Source organism: Mus caroli, chromosome 5 (genome assembly GCF_900094665.2).
Source record: "Mus caroli chromosome 5, CAROLI_EIJ_v1.1, whole genome shotgun sequence".
Taxonomy (NCBI): domain Eukaryota; kingdom Metazoa; phylum Chordata; class Mammalia; order Rodentia; family Muridae; genus Mus; species Mus caroli.
Window position 1 is genome coordinate 131,963,217 of NC_034574.1, and position 21,503 is coordinate 131,984,719.

The following is a 21,503-nucleotide window of genomic DNA, read 5'->3' on the forward strand; positions in this document are numbered from 1 at the left end:
TCTCTCAAAGATTTTATGTATATGAGTACACTGTAGCTGTCTTTAGACACACCAAAAGAGGGCATCAAATCCCATTACAGGAAGTTGTGAGTCACCATGTGGTTGCTGGGAATTGGACTCAAGACTTCTGGGAGAGCAGTAGGTGCTCTTAACCACTGAGCCATCTTTCCAGCCCCTAGCTGTTTCTGTTTTAAAGAGGAGCCTGTTTCTAGGGCTTTGCTCTCTTGAGGACCTGCTAAACATCTTGAGAGAATTCCAGCCAGGAGGGTAGTGCTCACCTTTAATCCCAGCAACTCAGGAGGCAAAGGCAGGTGGACCACTGTAAGTTCAAGACCAGACTGTTCTACATAGCAAGTTGGAGAACACTCAGCCAGAGAATTTAACAGGCCCTATCTAGGAGGGGAAAAAGTTCCAAAAAGAGTTTATGACAAACTGTATTACACTGTCCCACCCAGACAAGTCATCCCCTGATCGGACACTCATGCAGCATGAATCCCTTGCCCCTTTGTTACTAGGTGTCTGGATCATCAGGTGGAATGCTGTGTCCAGGAGGCCCTTCCCTTTGTGGTAGTGCCCACAGAGCATCATCCCTCATCACAGAACGGTGAGCATGGTACTGTCAGAGTGTTGGCTACAAGCAAAAGACATTTATTCTAAGTACTACCATCTTGTTTTCAGGCTCCATTTAATCATATCAAGAAACCAAGCTCCTAGGCCCTAGGGGAGCTAGGGACTTCCCAATAGCTTCCTTTGAACAGCTTCTGTTGTAAGGAAATAGTTGTCTTGAGTCCAGACATCTCAAGGACAACTTCATCTTGTTGGCAGGGTCAAACTAAGTTCATGTTTCCAGGCCTAGGAACCAACCTATCCTGATCCAGTGGGAACGCCCTTGTCCAACCCCTTACGTGGGATTAAGATTAGACAGTGCTACAGCCTGCCCACCCACCTCCCCCTCTCTCTATAGTTTCATCCTTTACGCTGTACAGTATCCCCTCAGGGTTATACTTCAGCTCTGTCTGTTCTGCGGCCCTGACCAATAGCGGCTTAATTACCTGCGTTGACCTGGTGTTTTGAGTTATGTTGGTTTTAGGTTGGATTTAAGCGGACCCCACAGCAAGAGATCATGTTTACAGACTTCTTAATCTGTTACCATGCTTTCAGCATGCACATGGGTGTGGTGCAGAAAATGCTAGTCCAGCTGGCCCTGGTGCAGGCATAGAACTGTGATAGTAGGTAAGTTGAGGCAGGAGAGTCACGTTCAAGGGCCAGAGTAAATGGAAGGCTGAGAGTGTGTAGCTGTTAACTAAACAAAAATGGACGCCCTGAACTTCATCTCCAGCATCCAAACTCATTATTTAAGGATATGTGTAGGGTTTTGTAACCTGAGTTTTAGATGCTGTCAGAGGACAATTCTGACCCTGGCCAGCACCTCCCGTCCTCCCCCAATTAATCATGACCTTCCTCCCTTCTCCGCTGTCATCTACTCCCAACCACAGCCAGGTCTTCTTGGAGACATTACAGGTTCTAGCCTGAGCATACTGCCCTGTCCCAGATGTCACTAAGGATGACTGCCACCTGGAGGGGCACTCCCCGGGCAGGTGTGAGACAGGCCAAAGCTTCTAAAATGTGTCTGCTTCATTCATGCGCTAAGGGTAATTTCAGGGGGCGCGCGAATAAGACGCCTGCCTCATCGCTGAGTCTTCTGCCCCAGCTTACTTGCGCAGCCTACGTGGCTGATTACATTGTGCAGTGACGACACCGAGCCGGGGACAGCTCAGCGTGTAGTCCCGCCCAAGACCTCGGTCCCGCCCGCTCTCGCAAGACTACTAACAAGTTCCCGCGATAGTCTGAGAGCCCCACCCCGTCGGCTTTTCCTGGCCTGTGTTCTCAGGGTCCTTCTCAGACCCCCCCCCCTCAGGGGCGTGTCCTCGCGCGGCTCCCGCGATCCCGCCAGGCTCCGCCTCGATCACGTGCGGCCCGCGGCGCGCCCGCCCTCGCACGGCTCCTCGCGGCCACCGTAGAAGGAGTGCGGCGGCCGCGGGGACGGAAGCCGGGAGGCGCCGCCGACCGCGCCTGCGACAGCGTCAGCTCTGCGCGGAACGCCGGCCCATGGCGGCGGCGGCGGCGGCGGCGGCGATGGCAGAGCAGGAGGGCGCCCGCAACGGCGCCCGCAACCGCGGCGGCGTCCAGCGCGTGGAGGGCAAGCTGCGTGCCAGCGTCGAGAAGGGCGACTACTACGAGGCGCACCAGATGTACCGGACCCTCTTCTTCAGGTGGGCGCGGGTGGCGGCTTAGCGCCGAGGCCCCACCTCCGCTGCTGCTCATTGGCTGCGCTGCGGCGCCCCGCACCCTCATTGGTTTGTGCGGCTGCCTGTCGCGGAGCAGAGCGGGGGCGGCGGGCTTGTACTACTCGGCAGGGCCTCCTCTTCTCTGCCTGGTTCCCCCTCCTCCCCTCTCGGCCTCGTCTTTCTGAGTCCCTGCCTTACTCTCAGAGCTGCCCTTCCCCCGTCCTTCCTTCCTTTTCCCAGGCCTCCTTCCCCAGCCAACTTCTTCTCAGGCCTCCCCTTCCCTGGCCTCAGTTTTATCACTAGCCTCTCTCCTCTCTCTTAGGCCTCCTCCCTCTTACAGGCCTCTCTTCCCGCCATTCCTTCTCTATCACACCCTCTTCCTCGCCTGGCCTCCCTTTCCCTGAAGGCTTCCGCTGGTTAGCGAGTCCTCCCTTCTGTGGCCAGTGATTGGAGTTGCACAGCCGGCTAAAGTGTGGTCACATGCTGACACCGTGGGCCAGCCTGGGGCCATCTGTATTCCTGCCTGTGTGCATCTGCCTGCTGATAATTCCTACGTAGAACTTTATTCCTGACTGCAGGACATCAGCATTTCTGCTCCATGTCCCTAGTGTGGGTTTGGCCCCTGTGCCCCTTAGACCTACTTTTCGTTTTAATAGGTTTTGTTTTAGGGCAATTTTAGGCCTTCAGTAAAACGAGTGGAAAGTGGTTATCTTGTGCCAGTTGCACATTATCATCCACCCATTACTGTCACCTAGGTCCCACGTGCTGTGGAACTCCTCCTACAGTCACTCCCTCTAGCTTGATCCGGGCACGGTGTGTTCTGTGGGCTGGATAAAGCTGCCATGACAGTGGATGACACTGTACACAGTGGCCTCACTGCCTTGAAGCCCTGTTGGAGGCTGAAGAATCAGTGCTCTGGGAACCCTCTGGCTCGTGAGTGATACTTGTTTACATCTGAGGACAATTCCCACTTCCTCCCCACATGCCCAGAGTGAGCCTGGCAAGTAGCCAGGTGGACATAAAGGGAGGGGCATGGTTAAGGCCACACGAAGTAGTTAGCAAGCCATCAGGGACCAGCCTTGCAGTATCTCCCTCCGTAAGTGCTCAGTCCAGGGAGCTGGCAGGTGTGGGATGAGCCTTGGCGTCCTTGGTGTCAAAGACTTCCTGTTTTCTTTACCTATTGGGCGCCCTGGATTCGGAGCAGGGGGTTTAGTCAGCTTATCGAAACATTAGCCCTTGCTCTAATCACAGGTTACCTGAAGGGCAGCCTTGTTGGGGAATTTTTCTGTAAACTAGACACTATAAATACAAACCAGTCTGGCAGCATCTAGTTTCATCACAGTGTCCCTAGTGCCTTTAAAAACAAAAACTAAAACTAAAAAACTCTTAATTATATTGGGAAGGCACTTGCTTTAGTCTTTAGATAAAAATCTGTAGCCACGTGTGGTGGCACACACCTTTAATCCCAACACTCAAGAGGCAAAGGCAAGCTGATCTCCCGTGAGTTGGAGGGCAGCCTGTTCTACAAAGTGAGGTCCAGGACAGCCAAGGCAGAGAAACCCTGTCTTTAAAAAATAAAGTTAATTTTTACATGTATAAACAACTACACAATGATTGATAAAGTAACTGGTTTTTGGTTTGGTTTTGTTTTGTCCTGTTGGGGATAGAGCCCAGGACATGTCACAGGCTACACTCCCTTTTGGTTTTTTCCACTTAAAATTTTGAGGTGGTGTGCCTTCGGGTCTGACTCAGGCAGACCTAGAATTCTTGATCATTACAGGTTGAGCTTCCTAAGTAGCTAGGATGACAAGCCTGTGTCATCGGGCCTGCTGAATGGTTAGTTTTTCCTCTGAGTTGAGCTGTCTATCACTGAATAGGATCAGCCAATTGGCCCAAGCAATTTTTGAGGGAAGAAACAAAGGATTAGAGCTTTGGATTCAGGGGTTCCTCTGTAGCAGGCCAGTCACTGTGTATACTTCTGCAGCACTCGGGGTACACCCTGGTGTCTTACATTTTTGTTTTATTTTACTGGAACTCTGCAAACCATGCTGGCCTCAAATTCAGGTTTACCTGCTTTCGCCTCCCTAACACTAGATTAAAGGCGTGCACCCCTACTGCCCCCACTCATTTTTTTATTTAATCAACAAAAGTGAGATCCAGAGAGTAAGCATGTCCTTGTTTTGAGTCAGCCCTGCTGTGACTGAGGACGTTCTTGTTGGTGTTATGTGACTAGAAGAGTTCCCTTGGTCAAGGTGGACTAGGGATGGTGATGGGCAAGTTCCTCCTCGTAACTGTTTGAAGCCACATGTTACCGTGTTATCGGCATACAAGGGACTGACCAGCAAGAGGACTGGGGTGCAGTGTGCTCCAGGGACACAGCATTTCAACAGGGCCCAGTACTTGTTACAGAACTTAAGTAGACCTCAGATTCTCTCAACACTATAGGCCCCAGGAGTGCCTATAGAGTTCCACATAGACTCAGGGTCATTCCATGGACAGAACTGCTAGAGACAGCAGAGTACTCGCTCACAGGCAATCGGGACAGCTTGCAGGAGTCACTTTTCGTCTCCTGTCATTTTGGATTGACTCTATTCATTGGACTGTCTTGGTGACAGCCACCCTTACCTACTAAGCTGTGTCGCATCACCAGCCCTGGCCTTTTATCTTCTTTGACTGGATAAGTGGTGTTCATGTATTTACAGTGAATATCTTCATACGGTTTTTACTTTGGGGATGCTGAAAATGCCCATGGTTGTGACCCCTGACTCCCTCTCTACTGATATCCCCGGGCAGTTTGTCCTTTTCACTTTGGGGTCTGTACAGAGATCAAGGGGCTCTCCATCTGTGTGGCTTTCTAGTTCACGCAACAAGATGTTCTAAATCTGATCCACATTTATGGAGTATTCTGTCCTATGAATGTGTCACAACCTCATTTTAACCTCAGCACTCCTAACCTGTATGGAAGAGAAGGGGCCAAGTAGCCCAGTGATCAGGCCTGTGTGGCCTCAGAGCCCCTGCCTAGCCATAGTCTTGCTGTGGCAAGTTACCTTGTCTCTGCCCAGAGCTCTGCCAGGAGGAGGAAGGAGCTCTGCCGGCCTGGTTGTTGGTATCTCAGATAGTTAGAAGCTATTTGTCTGTCCTGAGTGGCCTCAGCAGCACCATGCTGTCCTCCAGAACCCCAGTGTTGGTTGCTATGTACTTACAGGAATATAGGTCAGGGGTTACATACGAGAGCAGAAATGATTCAAGGACAGCTGCATCACCAAAAGCCTACCCCGGCATAAGTGGCAGGTGACAAAAGCTGGGGACCTGGAACACACTGCACAGCCTGCAGCCAGCTCCACGGGCGGGAGGATTCCCTTCCCAGGTCAGTTGCTCTGGGCCTCTTCCAGGCAGCTGGGTTTTCCCAAAAGTCTCAACCCGCCTTAAAATTTGTACTACTTGGGGAGGGAGGGGCCTAGTAAAGCTGGTGGGTTTCAGATTCTTCCTAAATCTATGAAGTTGTCTTCTTCTTGGGTTTAAGCAGCTTTCCAGCAGGTCGGAAAGTTTCACCTCCCTCTGAACATCCTGTTTCACTCCCTTTTAACAACCCGTGTGCTAGGAGCTTCCTTGAAGGTTGGGATGGATGTTCTACCTCACAGGAGAGTGTTCCACAACAGGTTCTTCCTAGGACCTGTTGGAGTTGTCCCTTGTGGCCAATAACCTTATTTGTCCAAGTCACATGAAGAAATGTTTGAAGAGAAATCCTACTGTGTGTGTTGTGACATCATAGTCTTGGGTCTGAGGCCACTAGGTCATGGTAGAGTGTCCCTAGGCCTTGGACCTGTGTGCTGGCTGAACATGTTAGCCCAGTCCCTATCCCTCCCTTTGTGTTGTAGGCATGTGCATTGGTTTGCACAAATGCGTGGAGGCCAGAGGCTGACTTCAGGTTACTTCCTCAGTTGCTTTTTACCTTTTTTTTTTTTTTTTTTTTTGAGACAGCCTAGTACTCACCATTGCAGCTGGGCTGATAGGCCAGCCAGCCAGCACTGGGTTACAAGTGCACCCAACCACACCAGTTGCTGTTGTGTCTATTTATTTACTTTGTGTATGGGTGTTTTGTCTGCATTAAAGTCTGTGTACCACAAGTGCTTGGTGCCCGCCCACAGAGGCTAGAAGAGGGTATCAGGTCCCTTGGAACTAGGATTACAGGTGACTGTAAGATGACATTTGGTACTGTTAATGAAACCCAAGTCAGCCAGTGCTCTTTACCACTGAGCCATTTTTTCAGCCCCCAAACACGGGTTTTGTGTGGGCACTAGAGATGTGAACTCAGTCCTAACTCTTACTTAGCATTCACTTAGCCCAGAGGCTAGCTTCTGTCCAGCTCCAGTTTCCTCTCTTCGTCCAGACAGCATTGATTGTGTAGTCCAGGCTGGCCTCAGATTCTGTATGTAATCGAAGATGACCTTAACTCTGCTCTTCCTGCCCCCCCCCCCCAAGTCCCAAGATTACAGAGACGTCCAGTCATACCCAGTGTTTGCAGTGCTATGGACAGAACCTGGGCCTCCATGCATGTAGGCAAACACTCTACTGAGCTCTCTCCTCGGACCTCCACCAGCTCAGCAGCAAGTGTTAGGGTGGCAGGAGTGACTGAGCCCATGTACCCAGCCAGTAAGAGCAAAATCATCTGGAACCCTGGCACAGACCTTCCTTTGTGGCTTTGTTGGGCTTTGTTGTTGAGTCTCTTTGCGACCAGCAGAGCTTGTCCCCCATCAAGCAAAGCTACCACTGTGTGTAGAAGGTGATTTTGGGTGTCACATAGGACCTTGTGCATGGAACTGAGTACCAAGGAAGGCTGACTGTCCCGGGGCCTTGGGACACCTAGCCTGCTTAGTCACCCAGAAAAGAACACCCTCTCTCCCCACCCCTCAGTTCCAGGAATTCTATGATGAGAAATTTGCATTATTGCCTGGAAATGTTTTTGTTTTTGGTTGTTTTTTTGTTTTGTTTTGTTTTAGGATTTATCTATTTATTGTATGTACATGAGTACTGTAGCTGTCTTCAGACACACCAGAAGAGGGCATCAGATCCCATTACAGATGGTTGTGAGCCACCATGTGGCGGCTGGGAATTGAACTCAAGGCCTCTGGAAGAGCAGTCAGTGCTCTTAACCACCGAACCATCTCTCCAGGCCCCTGTTGCCTGGAACTTTTATCTTTAAAGCTTTCCTTGACCTGGCAGCAGTTGATTTCAATAAAGTAGGACATGGTCAGTGGGAGGTTGTGATCTCAGGAATTTGGTATGTCTTTAAAGAAATAGTTCTTTCTGTTTCAATGAGCATTTCTCTTGCCAAGCCTCAGATAAAAGTGCTTGGGAATCTAATGTCCTGTACAAGCCACTCTAGACTAATGATTGTTGCCATGGAGAGCACCAGTGGTCTCTGTTCATGCAAATAGCCACACAAGATTGCTTGCCTTGGAGTACTGCACTTGCTTTCCCAGAATGCCCTTCTGCAGTGCCAGTATTTTGTTGTTGTTGTTGTTTGTTTTTTTGGGGTTTTTTTTTTTTTTTTTTTTTTTTTTTTTTTTTTTTTTTTTGGGGTTTTTTTTTTTTTTTTTTTTGCTTGTTTGTTTGAGACAGTGTTAGCCCTGGCTGTCCTGGAACTCACTCTGTAGACCAGGCTGGCCTCGAACTCAGAAATCCTCCTGTCTCTGCCTCTCAAGTGCTGGGATTAAAGGCGTGCGCCACCACGCCCAGCTGCAGTGCCAGTGTTACGTGACCTTTCTGGGGAGATATGAATAAACATCTCTTCACCCAGTAGGGCACCAACAACAGACCGAAGTTAACAATTCCATAGTCTCACTTAGTGACTCGTGGGGGAGGGATACTGCGAGAAGCAGTATAGGATTCCCAGCATGACCTGCAGACAGTTTAGCGGATAGAAGTAGCTTCCTTACCCAGCAGTTACTGTTTCTGTCACCTGTGGGGAGAGCCATTGTGCGTCTTTTAAGTTGCAAGCACTTCTTGAGACTTGTGATGCTTGTGCACTTCTTGAGGTTTGTTGTTTTACTTCCTGAGTTTTAAGTGTCCCACCCCCACCCCAGCCCACCCCACCCCAGCCCACCCCACCCCTCAAGGAATGTTTCAATTCAGGAGGTGGCTGCAGGGTATGCCATACCTTTCTACTACTTTTAGAGTCTTTGCCAACTCCCTCTTCAGCAATGCTTGCTGAGGCTTATATGTGACTGGTTAACTATTGTGTCACTGCCACAACAGTCCATCCGAGAAGCCTGATCTGTTATAAGGCTCTACACTACATTTCCCATTGCAAAAAAGAAACTGCCTTCTATGACCATTTGATGGACCAGCAGCAGTAATCTGTGAGGAAAATACAAATGTTTAATTTGGCAGACACAATCTTTCCATTTATCAAAACAATAGCAATATCCTCCCATATGGGCCTATGACCTTGTTGGTTATGAACCTTTGCCCAGGCATATAGTACCAGGTAAGGTTTTTGAAAGGCTTTAAATCCCACCAGAAAGAGGTTGGTCACACCCTTAACACTGTGCCACTATTGTACCTGTGGGTACATCTCCCCTGGTATGTTGGTGGTATAGGTTGCAGGGTTTAAACCTTTCAGGACAGTTAGTAACAGTTCTTCCCTGGCAGCCTCAGTGCCTTCTGCCACTACAAAAGTCTGTTAGTGGGTAAAGAATGTTCAGTTGAGTTCCAGCCATACTTTTCCATGTCTTGCAGCCAAAGCATGTGGTTTCTTCAGCCATAGCAACTTTGCTGGGTCCATAGTATGTAGCCTTTATGGTTTATGGGACTTCCCTGCCAAAAACTTATCAGAAATAGTTCACACCTGAAATGCAGCTTTCATTTGACAATTCTACTGCTTCTGCTTTACCATGCAGTCAGGCTGCCTTTGTTTAAACAAAGCCTTAATTTCTGTTTCTCTCCTCTCTCAAACTCACAGAGATCCGCCTGCCTTTGCCTCCCGAATGCTGGGATTAAAGCCCAGCACCACCATGCCTGGCCTAGTTTCTCTGTTTCTTGTACTAGGGATACTCTTATACATCTGCAAGATACTTAAAGGATTAGCAGTCTCTAATAAACCTTTTAAGAGAGAGCGGGCAGGTTCTCTGGATGCCAGTCTTCCATCCATTCCAGATAACCCTCCATGGTCTTGAACAGAGAAGAGAATCCTAAAAAAGAGCTGTAGCGAGCCCAGACCAGTAGTAACAATCTCATAACTTCTATCAGGTGTTTTCTCACAAGGGAGATGTTGGGGACAATATAGTACCCAGTACCATGGTTGGGAGACAGCACGCTGCCCCCCAGAAGCCATTTTCCATGAACCATCTGACCTCGTCCAGGATTGCTGCTGCTCCAGGCCTGCTGTGCATCTCTGTTCCTGGTGTTCCGTCAAGCAGGCGTGTACTGCTTGCCTTGGCTTAGGCCCAAGGGAGGCAGGAGCTCCCTGGCTTGCCTTTGGACCTGGCTCCTTGGTTCTGACAGGCTCCAGATCACCACTTCTGAAAGGGGCCTCAGTCTGAGCAAACAGTCTTGATCCCAGTGTGCTTTGTGCTGGAGGCGGTAACTGCACCTTTTCTTTTTTTTTTTTTTTTTTTTTTTTTTTTTTTTTTTTTTTTNGGCCTGGAACTCGCTTTGTAGACCAGGCTGGCCTCGAACTCAGAAATCCGCCTGCCTCTGCCTCCCGAGTGCTGGGATTAAAGGCGTTCACCACCACGCCCGGCAACTGCACCTTTTCTTACCTGCACTGTTTTAGCATTGATGTTGCCGGGCTGTTGCTCAGGTTTTAAAGCCTCTGAGATGCTCACTAGGACAGCGTTTGACTATTACTATTCTTCCACACAGATCTCACCAGGTCTGCCTTCATGTGGCTGGGCACAGCCTTTGGTTGTCTTCATTCTTTTTCATCCCTTTTAGGTTGCCATTTTATAAACCTGGTCTACATGTCTTTCAGTCTTCAGAGCCTCTCCTACCTCATAAAGATGACATCTTGTCATGGGGCGAGCAAAGCCCTGTCCTAGTGCATGGTCCCTGCTCAGTCAGCCTCTCCTGGCTGTCCTGTGAACACACTTCTGTCTGACAGCACTTCTCATGTGCAGTGTCCCCAGTAGTGCTTGTCTTTTCTCTTCCAGGCTCTGATACAGTCATGGGGACCTCATCAAGCAGCAGCCCAAGTGTCCCTCATGGCTTTAGGAGCCATGAGTATTCCAGGGCTGGTTCCCTCCTGTTCCCTTAGGTTGTGTGATCTTTGTCTCAAGGAGTGGTGGATTAGTATATTACCTAGTTTCTTTGCTTCCACTACACTCAGATTGATACATTAGTCCATGTATTTTACAGCCTTAGGATCTGTGGCTGACACAAGCCCTCTGATTATGTGTTTAAAAGTCTTTCCCAGTCAAGCAGTTCAGATGTTGAATGCTCTCTGGTTGTCATAGTTTCTTTCTTTGCCCATCTGCTTGTTGAATTGTGGGCTTTCCCTTTTAAAGACTGGACTTGTGGAGTCTCTTCTGTAATATCTTTCATGTTCTTTTCTTCATCTTGGTTTCTTCCCACAGATTTCCAAGTTTTTGGATCTCTCTTAGCCTCACTTTACTCTACTTTTCCTGCCCAGTGCTAGGGGGCTAATGTAGTGAGAAGCATCCTATGTCTTTTCCCACAACAAAAGCTATGCACTTGATACTACAGCTTGTCACTCATACATACGTGCTACATTCAAGGATTGTGATAAGTTCTCTACTTCATCAGTAGTTTGAGTGACATCCCATACCAAATAGAAGATGGCTACCCAGTGATTCTATCTAGGAATGCTTCACTTCTGATAGCTTGGCTTTGGTTGCATGTCCTATCACCCATGGCCAGGAGCATGCAGCCACCTCCAACAAGGAGATATTCAATTCCATCCCACGTGGGAAAAGGAAACCATGTTGGAATTGCCTTCCTAGACATGCCATCCTCAGGGGTCACCATCCATGTTGAGCCGTGCAACCACCCTTCCTCACCTCACCGGTCTGTCAGTTCCTGTGCTGTGTGACTTCCTGCAGAGACAGGAACGAATATCTGCTCACCCAGATAGGTCACCGCCAACAGACCAAAGAAATGATTGAACCCATGCCTTGCTTACTGAGTCATTGAGCTCACGTGGCTCACAGAACTGTGGATGACTTAAAGGCAGCTGCATCATTAGAGTTCCCTGTATAGCTTTCGGCTTGTGGGTGGTCTCTTCTCCCCACCAGTCGTTATACTGTTTGTGTAACCTTGGGGAGAGGCTATGTGAGGTTTGTAAGTTTCAGGAGCTGCCTAACTAACTGTTTATTCCTCCAGGCCTTAAGGAGCCTTTTACACCCTTTAAAGAGCCATCATTCTGGTGTTGTCACCTCATCCCCCACCCCCACCCCCCAGGCCTGAACTGAGGGCTGCTTGCACTGTTAATAATGCTTTTGTGTAGTCATCTTAAGCTCCAGCTTTGCCCATGGGGCCTTGGCTGCTTCTTGGATGATGGGGGTAAGGGCGTGTTCTCCAGGAGACTGTGCAGTACACAGGTTGTCTGGACAGTGCTGATTGAAGTTGGGCAGAGTTACTACAGTCAACATTATCATCATCTGCGAGGATCGATCCTCTCTTGTCCCCTACATGTAGACTGGTCCTTCTGTTTTGAAATGGGTAGTGCCCACCTCCCCTGCCCTAACACGGATGTTGCACTGGCTTCTCCCTGGGTTATTTACTGGGCCTTGAGTGGAGGGTACCATGCATGTTCAAGTGGGTATGCTGCTGATGGGGCCTGTGTCCTTCCATACAGCTGCTATTCAGAAAGTACCTAGCATACTTAGAAACAGTACTCCAAAAAGTTTCACCTACACATTTGTAGCCACCCTAGGGAGGACAAAGCAAGCCATGTGCATGGCACATGGCTGGGTTTCCCATTCATTCATGGCTGGGTTTCCCTTCTTTCCTGTCTGCAGATACATGTCTCAGAGCAAACATGCAGAGGCCCGGGAGCTTATGTACTCAGGAGCATTGCTCTTCTTCAGTCATGGCCAGGTAAGCAGTGCTACAGTGGGAAGAGACCTGGTCGGAGTCAGATATCAAGCTGCCCTGGGTTCTGGCCTCCAGTGGCAGAGGGTCTTAGTCTCCATAGCTGTTGCTGTGGAACCTTTGTGGCTGGAGCTCTAGGCTTGGCTCTGTATGTTTGCCAGTTGCCAGTGACCCTGCTGCATTGCTCATTGGCAAGGCACTATCCCGAGCTGTGCGTTTGCAGGCTGCCATCTGCAGAGCATGTAGCCACCTGCTTTACCTGGTCTCTTCTAAAGGCTTGGGGCCCTGTTGTTAACTGTGCTTTTGTGTGTTGGTTGTTCTGCAGCAGAACAGTGCGGCTGACCTGTCCATGCTGGTCCTCGAATCCCTGGAAAAGGCCGAGGTGGATGTAGCTGATGAGCTTTTGGGTGAGAACTCTGCACTGTGTGGTGCCTACTTACATGGCTTCTGTGACTGGTGTCCTTCAGAGTCCCTTTACTGCCTCCAGTCCCACTTGTGGTTGGTGGGGTTGGGCTTCACTTAAAAACTGATTATGTCATGATAGGCACACTGGCCATGCCCCCTGAGCTCATGGGCACAAACTGTGAACTGTTAGCAGTTGGCCCCACTGAGCCAGCATGTGGCTACTAGAGCCTTCATGCAAACTGCCCTGAAGCCTCTGCTGCTCTCACAGAGGAAGAAGCTGCTATCAGCTAGAGCCACCCTGTTGCTTCAAGCCTGCTCCCACAGAACTGCCTCCCAGCATGGGCCACCCACATCAACATAGTCACAAGGGAAGCGGGCAAACCAGCCATCAGAGACTGGGACCTGTGCACTATGTGTGGGCTATCCAGCAGCACTCCAAAGGCTTCTGGTCTTTCTTTTGAAGTTGCATAGTTGAGAAGTGTCTTATTATAGAGTGCTGGATTTTTATTCACCTCACCTTTAGTAAGGGTCTGATTGTGTCCTTTGCAGAAAATCTGGCTAAAGTGTTCAGTTTGATGGATCCAAATTCTCCTGAACGAGTAGCTTTTGTGTCCAGAGCCCTGAAGTGGTCCAGTGGAGGGTCTGGGAAACTGGGCCATCCTCGACTCCACCAGCTGCTGGCCCTCACACTATGGAAAGGTAGGTATGGAATCCCATCTCATCAGCAGCTGAATCCTCTGTGTGTCTGCCAGTTGATAAGTGAGAAGAGGCCATGGGGAAAGCATGCCAGCCTGTCTTTCAACATCTCTGCTTTGGTCATAGACCTCTGGACAGAACCTCCACAGGTCATAAGGGACCCCTGGATCATGACACTATCTCCTTTCCAGTCTCTGTCCTGGTTCTCCTACCTGGTTACCTGCTTCTCTTCCCACAACCTCCCATTCCCCCTCCTCCTTCCTCAGTGTGCCTCTACACTTGATGCCTTCACTGGCTCCCTGTGTGTAGTTCTTTTTTATTCAGTTTTGAGGTGAGCTCTGTTAGATTATACAGCCATGGGATGTATTGCAGGCATGCCTACTCTTCTTGGCTCTTGAGCTGGCTTGGGCACAAAGATGCTTGGTGACTGTCTGCTGGGACCTGAGCAGCTTCCACCCCAGGAGCATTCCTGGGAGGTGTGGAGCTGTACCTTGTGAGGGTGGAATTGTTGCTACAGCTCTCCTAATGGGTGGGCCGTGCCTAATGGATCCTCAGTGAGAGGAGGCCAGGCTTGGAAATGCACAGTGACCTGTGGAACATAAACTACCTTCCTTTGTGCCTCCCATTCTGAAGGTCGGAGCCAGAGGAGGTGTTCTCCAGAGTTGAGGATAGACTAGTCTGTGAGCAAGACCATGCCGTGGCAGTCATAGGGTGTACCTGGTCACATTCTTGGAGTCTAGCAGGGGTCCCCCCAGAGGTGCACCCTCATAGCAAATGTGCTGGGATAGACTTCCTTACATCCTGTGAGCTTATCGGGCCTTTTCTTTTCTTTCTCCTGGGTACTGTGCACTCTGCCTTCACCCCAGAGCCACAGTGAGACAATCAAGACTCTGTAGATTGAAAGATCAGAAACGTCAGGAAACTCCAACCCCAGTGTGTACCTCAGAACCCTACCGTTCTTTTGAGGGCTGTTCTATCCTTCAGGTTAGAGCAAGCTGTCTGTCACTCATGGGCCAGGCCTTCATACAGCCCGTGCCTGGTACATGGTGTGGAGACATCCGGTCTGCATGTTGTTGCTGCCGCCTCCGCCTCGCTGCCGCTGCTGCTGGCAGGGAGTCTCAGATTCACTGACTAAAGTCACTGAGAGAGATTGTAGTGCTGAGTGTCTTGGTGGTGGGTGAGGTACTGAGTCCAGACCACAGCCATTCCAGGGGCCATGACTACCTGGAAAAGGGGTTTCCAAATACTTGCTCCAGGGCCAAGTAGCCCAGGCTAGACTGTAATTCACTTCTTAGAGTGCCCTGCCCATGGGGTTTCACCAAGACAGGAACATGCAGGGCCAGGAACAAAGGTCTGATTTAATTCCTGCTCTCTGTCTCAGATACCCAAAAGCCTTGGGAAGAAAAGGTCTCTGTGGGTGGGTCAGGTTGGGGGCCTGAGTGTTTGGTGTTGACAGGCCCCTTTCCTTGTTGCTGTCAGGGTTCCAGGTATAGAAGGGATCCAGGGTCTGCCTTGACGCTTGCTCAGGGCTCCCAGCTTGCTCTATGAATAGGGTTTTGGTGTTGAGTGTTAGGGAGGTTTCTGCATTTAAACATAGCAGTCATTGGTGATCTTCGCTGTGTGCAAAGGAGCCTCCCTTAGCTAGAACTCCCTGAGTAGTTGGAAGTTCAGGAAAAGAAAGTTGCTTGTGGGCCCAGCTCACATGCACACGAGTGTTAGGTAGACAGCAGTTTCACATACGTAGAACGGAGGAAAAGGAGGTTGGATGACAGTGCCCATTGAGTTTGTTTAGTGTTTGTTCTCTGAGCACAAGGAAGCTGGTGACAGGCTAGGGGATAGCAGCTGTACAGACAGATAGCTCGTTCTAGGGTTACTGGCCTAGCAAAGGTGTGTCCAAGGCAAATGGATAGGAGCGGGGCAGAAGGAGTGGGTGGCTCTGTGCACGCTGTGCTCACGTGCGCCCATCTGCAGATTCTTTCCCTTCACAGAGCAAAATTACTGTGAGTCTCGGTATCACTTTCTGCACTCCAGCGATGGCGAGGGCTGCGCCAACATGCTGGTCGAGTACTCTACTGCCCGAGGCTTCCGAAGTGAGGTGGACATGTTCGTGGCTCAGGCTGTGCTACAGTAAGTGTTCATGAGGACTTTGTGGGGCCTTCGTGCAGTTCACAGCCTGGAGCAGGCCTCTTTGTCTCAGACTCCTCAGTGCTGGAGGGGGAACCTCAGGCCCAAGGCTGTCTTGATGTGCTCATCAGCCAGTCCTTTCTCTGAAACACAAGTGCAAGTGTCCACAGTTGCGCTCACCCTGCCTAGGGGCCTGCACCTTGTGCTTGCCAATCCTCATTATAGGATTGAGGTGCAGTCAGCTGGTGGGATGGCTCATCCTCACCTGCCTGCATCAGGAACACACCTGGGTTTGTTTGCCTTTTTAAACTACATATTTAATTTATTTAGTGTATGCATAGCGAGGGTTGCAGGGACACATGCTGTGGTGTGCACCTGTAAAGGCTGCAGTTTGCTGGAGCCCTTCCCCTCCCCTCAACCGTGTTGGTCTGGGATTGAGCTCATCATCAGGCTTGAGGGCAAGCACCTTACCTACCGAGCCATCTCCTCTGCTTCCTTGGGCCTCAAAAATGCTTGCTATGTGGGTAATGGCAGGAGGGTTTGCTGTGGGGACTCAGAGCACTTTATTTACCTTTGAGACAAGTTCTCACTATAAAGCCCAGGCTGACCTCAGACTTCCTTCTGTGTGAGCCGTCGAGTGCTGAAATTGCAGGCGTATACCACCACAGTTGTGATTTTAAAAAAGAAATTATGTGATACCTCAAGCTCGCCAGCCTGGCTCTGGGCATGTACTGCAGCTGTTGTCTCCTCACTGGAGGACTCTGGGCCACTTTGTTTTTTCTTGACAGATTTGGGACTGCTGGGGTAACATCTTCAGCAGAGGCCAAGACTGCCCAGACCCCAGCACAGCATGAGGGTCCCAGCCCCCTGCATCTTGAGCTTCTATGATAGATGCAGGCAGGTGTGGAGAAAGCAGAGGCCATAGTTGAGAAGTGAGCACCCACATAGCCCCTGTTTCCTAGTTCTGTTGACCTTCAGCAGGTCATGTCTCCCTTCTGAGACATAATCCCTTCATCAGTGTTTGAAAAGACTCACGCCCCATGAGGGGCAGCCTCGGGACTCTCCCTGGCCCTCCACTTGCCCTGCAGTCTATTAGGCCTGTGGAGACACCAGGTCTCCAGACAGAACTGTTGTTGCTGTCAGGAAAGTTCTTGTGTGTTGTATTGGCCTCTCATGAGCATCTGTGGAAACCTGAGTCTGCCTGTGGGGTTCACTCTTGGATATTCATGCCATGTGCAGGTTTCTCTGTTTGAAAAATAAGAACAGTGCACTGGTGGTCTTTACAACGTACACACAGAAGCATCCATCCATCGAGGATGGGCCGCCCTTTGTTCAGCCCCTGCTCAATTTCATCTGGTTTCTGCTGCTGGCCGTGGACGGGTGAGTCCATCTGTGTGGGTGCTGGGTGTGTGTCTGTGAGGCCATGGCTCTCACTGGGAGTTATCCCCGGCTCTTGTTGCAGTGGCAAGCTGGCTGTCTTCACGGTGCTGTGTGAGCAGTACCAGCCGTCCCTGCGGAGGGACCCCATGTACAACGAGGTGAGGCTCCCCACCCAGGCAGGAGGGAGCAGGAGCCCCACGCAGCTGGGTAGCAGCCGGGCACTGCTCACCTACTGACCCACTGTCCTGCCTTTTACAGTACCTCGACAGGATCGGACAACTCTTCTTCGGTGTGCCGCCAAAGCAGACATCCTCCTATGGAGGCTTGCTAGGTAAGCCATGTGTGCGGTCTGTCCCCAGCAGTCCCTCTGCCGTGTTCCCAGGTCGCCTGAGTGGACACAGGTTTCTGGCCTGCTGCTGAAGTCTGGTGACTGCAGTTTAGGCTGTTGACTGGGTACCACTCTGTGGGTCTGAACTCTAAATACTCCAAGTACTCCCTCTCCACCAAGTCAGGCCAGGGTGGTGTCGTCCTGTGCGTTCGAAGTGTCTAGTTTTCCTTTTTTCTCTGTTGCTGGCCCTTGAACTCATGAGTCAAGTTCCTTACCACTGTCCTGCATCCTCTCCCCAGCCCCTCCAATTCCATGCGTTAAGTAGCAAATCCCCTTTCAGGGTTCAGAATTCTGTCACTACTACCAGCAGGGGTAACCACAGGCATGGTGTGTGGCAGGAGCTGTTCTGTGGTTACCTGCTAGAGTGTGGAGCTTCTGTGCATGTGGTATGAAGACAAACACCCTGTGTTGTCCCATGAACAAGTCCACACGGGCTCTCTGGGCACTGGCTGTGCCTAGTAACTTGCTGTAGACTGTGACAGTGTTGCTCTAGTTTGTTGTTGATGGGTTGTTTTCTGAAACAGGGTCTCATCATATAGACCAGACTGGCCCTGAGTTCAGAGACATCCTTCTGCCTCAGCCTCTCGGGTGCTGAGATTAAAGGTGTATGCCACCATGCCCAGCTACTGTTGTTTTGTTTTGAGACAAGATCACTCCCTGCGACTTGTAATAGCTTCAAACTCACTTCACTCCTCCTGCCTCTGCCTCCTAAGTGCTGGGATCATGATGTGAGCCTGCACACCAAGCTTTTCTTCTGACCTTCATCTGTTTTGAGCCTGTTACCTATGGAGGGCATGAGCAGGGTTCAGCTGTCTCCACGAGTCTCTAGCAAAGCGCTTCTCCTTTTTCCTGTCAGCCCTCAGTGGCCTGAGCGTGTCTGTGGCGTCCCACAGAGCTTTAGAACCCGCAGTCCCCTGCCTCCTGCAGACACCCACTGCGGTGCTCAAGGGCCACAGGAAAGGGCAGGCAGAGTGTCTACATCCCCACACCCAAGCAGGACAGCCACTGGCTCTGCCACTCAGGAGAGAGAACTTTGGGGTCAGGGTTGGCATGTTTGTGGTCACTATAAGTCCCGTGCATTTTAGATGTGCACCCAGGAGACGGTTGTGAATGTCTCAGGTATGGCCCTAAGGCTCTGGTCTGCATGCTGTACCGCTTTCTCTTGTCTCCATGGGACTTGGGCTGCTCCTTCATCACTGCCAGATTCCCCTCCACTGTTGGTGGAGGTTTGGGGTTTGTCATTCCTACTGTGGCCTCCAAGACCTATAGCCACTGAGCCTCTGGGCTGTTTCCCTGCAAAGCATGGCCTCATCTCTGGGAAGGTGGAGCTTCCAGGGGAGCACTGCCTCTGGGCATTGACCACACACAGCAGGGTAGATCTTTGTCTAGGGTGGTGACCTGGGTGGTGGGCTCCTGGCGCAGGTTGGGCTTCCAGGGCAGCACTGCCTTTGTGTACTAACAATCACTGGCTGCTCTCTTCCTCCAGGGAACCTGCTGAGCAGCCTCATGGGCTCCTCAGAGCAGGAAGAGGGGGAAGAGAGCCAGGATGACAGCAGCCCCATCGAGCTGGACTGAAGCTGCCTGGCCAGCGTGGAGATGTCCATGGCCGGCACCGCTGGGACGGATTCAGTGCCAGGCCGGGCGCAAGGCCCCTTACCAGTGGGCTGCTGCTCTGTGGCTGAGGGGCCACCTATGCAGAGTCTGTCCCTATTTATGTATGGTGGTTGAGGGCTGTGTGGCCAGGACCAAGAGCAAGGCCCAGCTCCTGCTGGCCAATCGTGTTCCTTCAGATCACCCACAATAAAGCGCAGGCCTTGCTGCAGCACCCGCTGCCATCCTTGTCTCTGGTTCCTTGGGGAGGGCTGCAGGGTGGCACAGCAGCCTGGCGTCAGTGACTAGTACCCCTTCTCCTGTGTCCAGTGCAGCCATGGCATGAAGTGGCAGCTGCCGCTGTGAGCCACGCAGGATCCTGCGTCCTGCAGATGAGAGCGGCTTTCTTGTTTGTGTGATTTTGTTTGGACACAGAGTTGTTTTGCAATCATGGTGTGCTTCCCAGGGACAGAGAGCGTGTGCTGTGGTGACTAGGCTCCTTGGAGGTCACAAACAGCTGGCCAGGGTAATGTCCCTTGGTCCATGGGGCTGTGGCCCCTGCTGTAGTCTATGGGCTCCTCCATTCAAGCTGCAGCCCTGCTGGTCCCTTCAGCTCCACACTGCTGCTCTGGCGAGGTTTTAAAGGGTGCCATGGGCTCTCATGTCCTTCATGTTGCAGTATTTATTTTTACTGGGTGAGGGATTTTTCAACTTAACGTTTTAGGACTAAACCAAATAACCAGTCCATGAATAAGCAACCCCATTACCACAGATAGTACCCACGCTACCAGTCTGATTATAAAGGGAGACACTTTATTTTTTCACAATTAAATAAGAATTGTAGATTAATACACCTCTATCTTGCATGGGAAGGAGGGAAATATGCGTTATTTACTGTAAAAAAAATGGAATTTAAAGGAAGGCTTGTGTCACCTTTTGACTATAAATAAATCCTTTCTACTGGACTTTGCAGTAGTCCTTTCTGGGTGAGCTCTGGGCCGGGCATGGGCTGGCTTTGGGCTTTGGCATTTAGCCCCCACCTGTGGGTGCAGAGGCCTCGGGCAGGGTGGGAGAGGCCATGTGTCCACCTGGAAGGCTGTAGAGGACGCACATCCTGTGCTGTCCACACCATTTCCCTGTGCATCCAGGCTGTGTCTGCCAGAGTGGCTGGTATTAGTGTCGGCAGTGTCCAAGGTAACAGCTCCACCATGGTGTGTGTCTCGGCCTCAGGGAGCAGGAGAGGTGACTGGTGCATGGGAAGCTCAGTGGAGGGGTGACTTAGAAATAGGGAGGCCGCTGGGGCTGGAGAGATGGCTCAGCGGTTAAGATCACTGACTGCTCTTCCAGAGGTCCTGAGTTCAATTCCCAGCAACCACATGGTGGCTCACAACCATCTGTAATGGGATCTGATGCCCTCTTCTGGTGTGTCTGAGGACAGCTACAGTGTACTCACATTAAATAAATTAAAAATTAAAAAATAATAAGTAGGGAAGGTAGAGTTGGGCATGGCCACAGAAAGGAAGCTGCTGGCACTGGCCAGAGCTGCCTGTGTGCAGCTGTGAGACTTGCTGGGAATCATGAATAGGAGCCTGTTGTCACTGATGTATTTTGAAATAGAAATCAAATTTTGTGTATATATAAGGTTGGCCAGGATTAAGCCTAGCTGAGTACAGAGGAAAGCTGGCATTTGTGCAGGAACGTGATACACATGTGAGATCCTCCCCACACAGTGTCTCTTAACATGCACACACACACACAGTGCCTCTGCAACACACGCCTCTCACCCCCATGCCCCGCCATGCATCCTCTTCCCAGGATATCATGGCAACTGTTTACTGTGCCGTCTACATGCCTGTCACTGTCTACTGGGCTGTCACCATCCTCTTAGCCCTTGTACAGGCTGGGTCCTGGCTGAGCTGTGCTTCATCACCCCTTGCTGAAAGATGTCCAAGGACATAGCAGCAGCTTCTCTTGAGATGCCAGCTTTCAATCTAGTGAAAATCTTCCCCACGTCATTCTGTGGTTATCTGGGCACATGTCAGGGCGGTCAGTGTTGTTAGTAAACTTTTCCTGTTGCATGCAGAGACCAAAGCCATCAGTAAAGTGACACTGGTGGGGAAGCCTCTGCCTCCCTGGGGCCTCAGCAGTGGGAAAGGGACCTGGGTTGTAGCTCAGTGCTTGCCTGATGCGTTCACAGGCCCGAGGCTCCATACCCAGCGCCACATGCAAAGACAGTTTTAAGTGGGAGAACAAGAGAGGGCTGAGGGAACCCAGCTGGAAGCATGGGGACACACCTGGGCTTAGCATTGAAGACTTGACAAAGGCTGAGCACTTGGCCAAAGATGTCTCCAAGCATTCCTGCAAGCTGGGTGACTGGGCACTTGCCAAGAGGGTGCAACCTAGGGCCGCTGTCATAGTCTACAGGGGTTAGCAGATGTGAGCGGAGATAGCCTAGGAGGGATCCTAGGTGTATGGGCTGTGTAGGGGAGCCCTGGAGCTCTGCTAGGATTGGACAGTCCAGGGGCTGGGCCTTCCTGGCTCTCTCTCTCTCTCTCTCTCTCTCTCTCTCTCTCTCTCTC

General features: G+C 50.9%; 1 protein-coding gene across 3 annotated transcripts; it reads left to right on the forward strand.

Moving 5' to 3' along the window:
* Positions 1-1,974: 1,974 nt before the first annotated feature.
* Get4 (guided entry of tail-anchored proteins factor 4) lies at positions 1,975-19,889 on the forward strand. Of its 3 annotated transcripts, none has more exons than XM_021163547.2 (9): positions 1,975-2,273; positions 12,269-12,347; positions 12,667-12,748; positions 13,296-13,445; positions 15,431-15,569; positions 16,806-16,946; positions 17,029-17,104; positions 17,205-17,277; positions 18,821-19,889. In XM_021163547.2, the coding sequence occupies exons 1-9, from the start codon at positions 2,110-2,112 to the stop codon at positions 18,907-18,909; spliced, it is 993 nt and encodes a 330-aa protein (XP_021019206.1). In that variant the 5' UTR covers positions 1,975-2,109; the 3' UTR covers positions 18,910-19,889. The 3 variants fall into 3 exon arrangements, with proteins under 3 accessions (XP_021019206.1, XP_029333693.1, XP_021019207.1); XM_029477833.1 differs by having other exon boundaries at positions 12,670-12,748; XM_021163548.2 differs by lacking the exon at positions 1,975-2,273 and adding an exon at positions 2,924-3,221.
* The last annotated feature ends 1,614 nt before the right edge of the window (positions 19,890-21,503 follow it).

Bases quoted from the DNA above. Each gene is read 5' to 3' on its own strand.
- Get4 (XM_021163547.2), top strand. From the start codon at position 2,110: ATGGCGGCGGCGGCGGCGGCGGCGGCGATGGCAGAGCAGGAGGGCGCC. The intron at 2,274-12,268 runs GTGGGCGCGGGT...TCCTGTCTGCAG, and splicing joins TACCGGACCCTCTTCTTCAG to ATACATGTCTCAGAGCAAAC. The intron at 15,570-16,805 runs GTAAGTGTTCAT...TGCCATGTGCAG, and splicing joins GTGGCTCAGGCTGTGCTACA to GTTTCTCTGTTTGAAAAATA.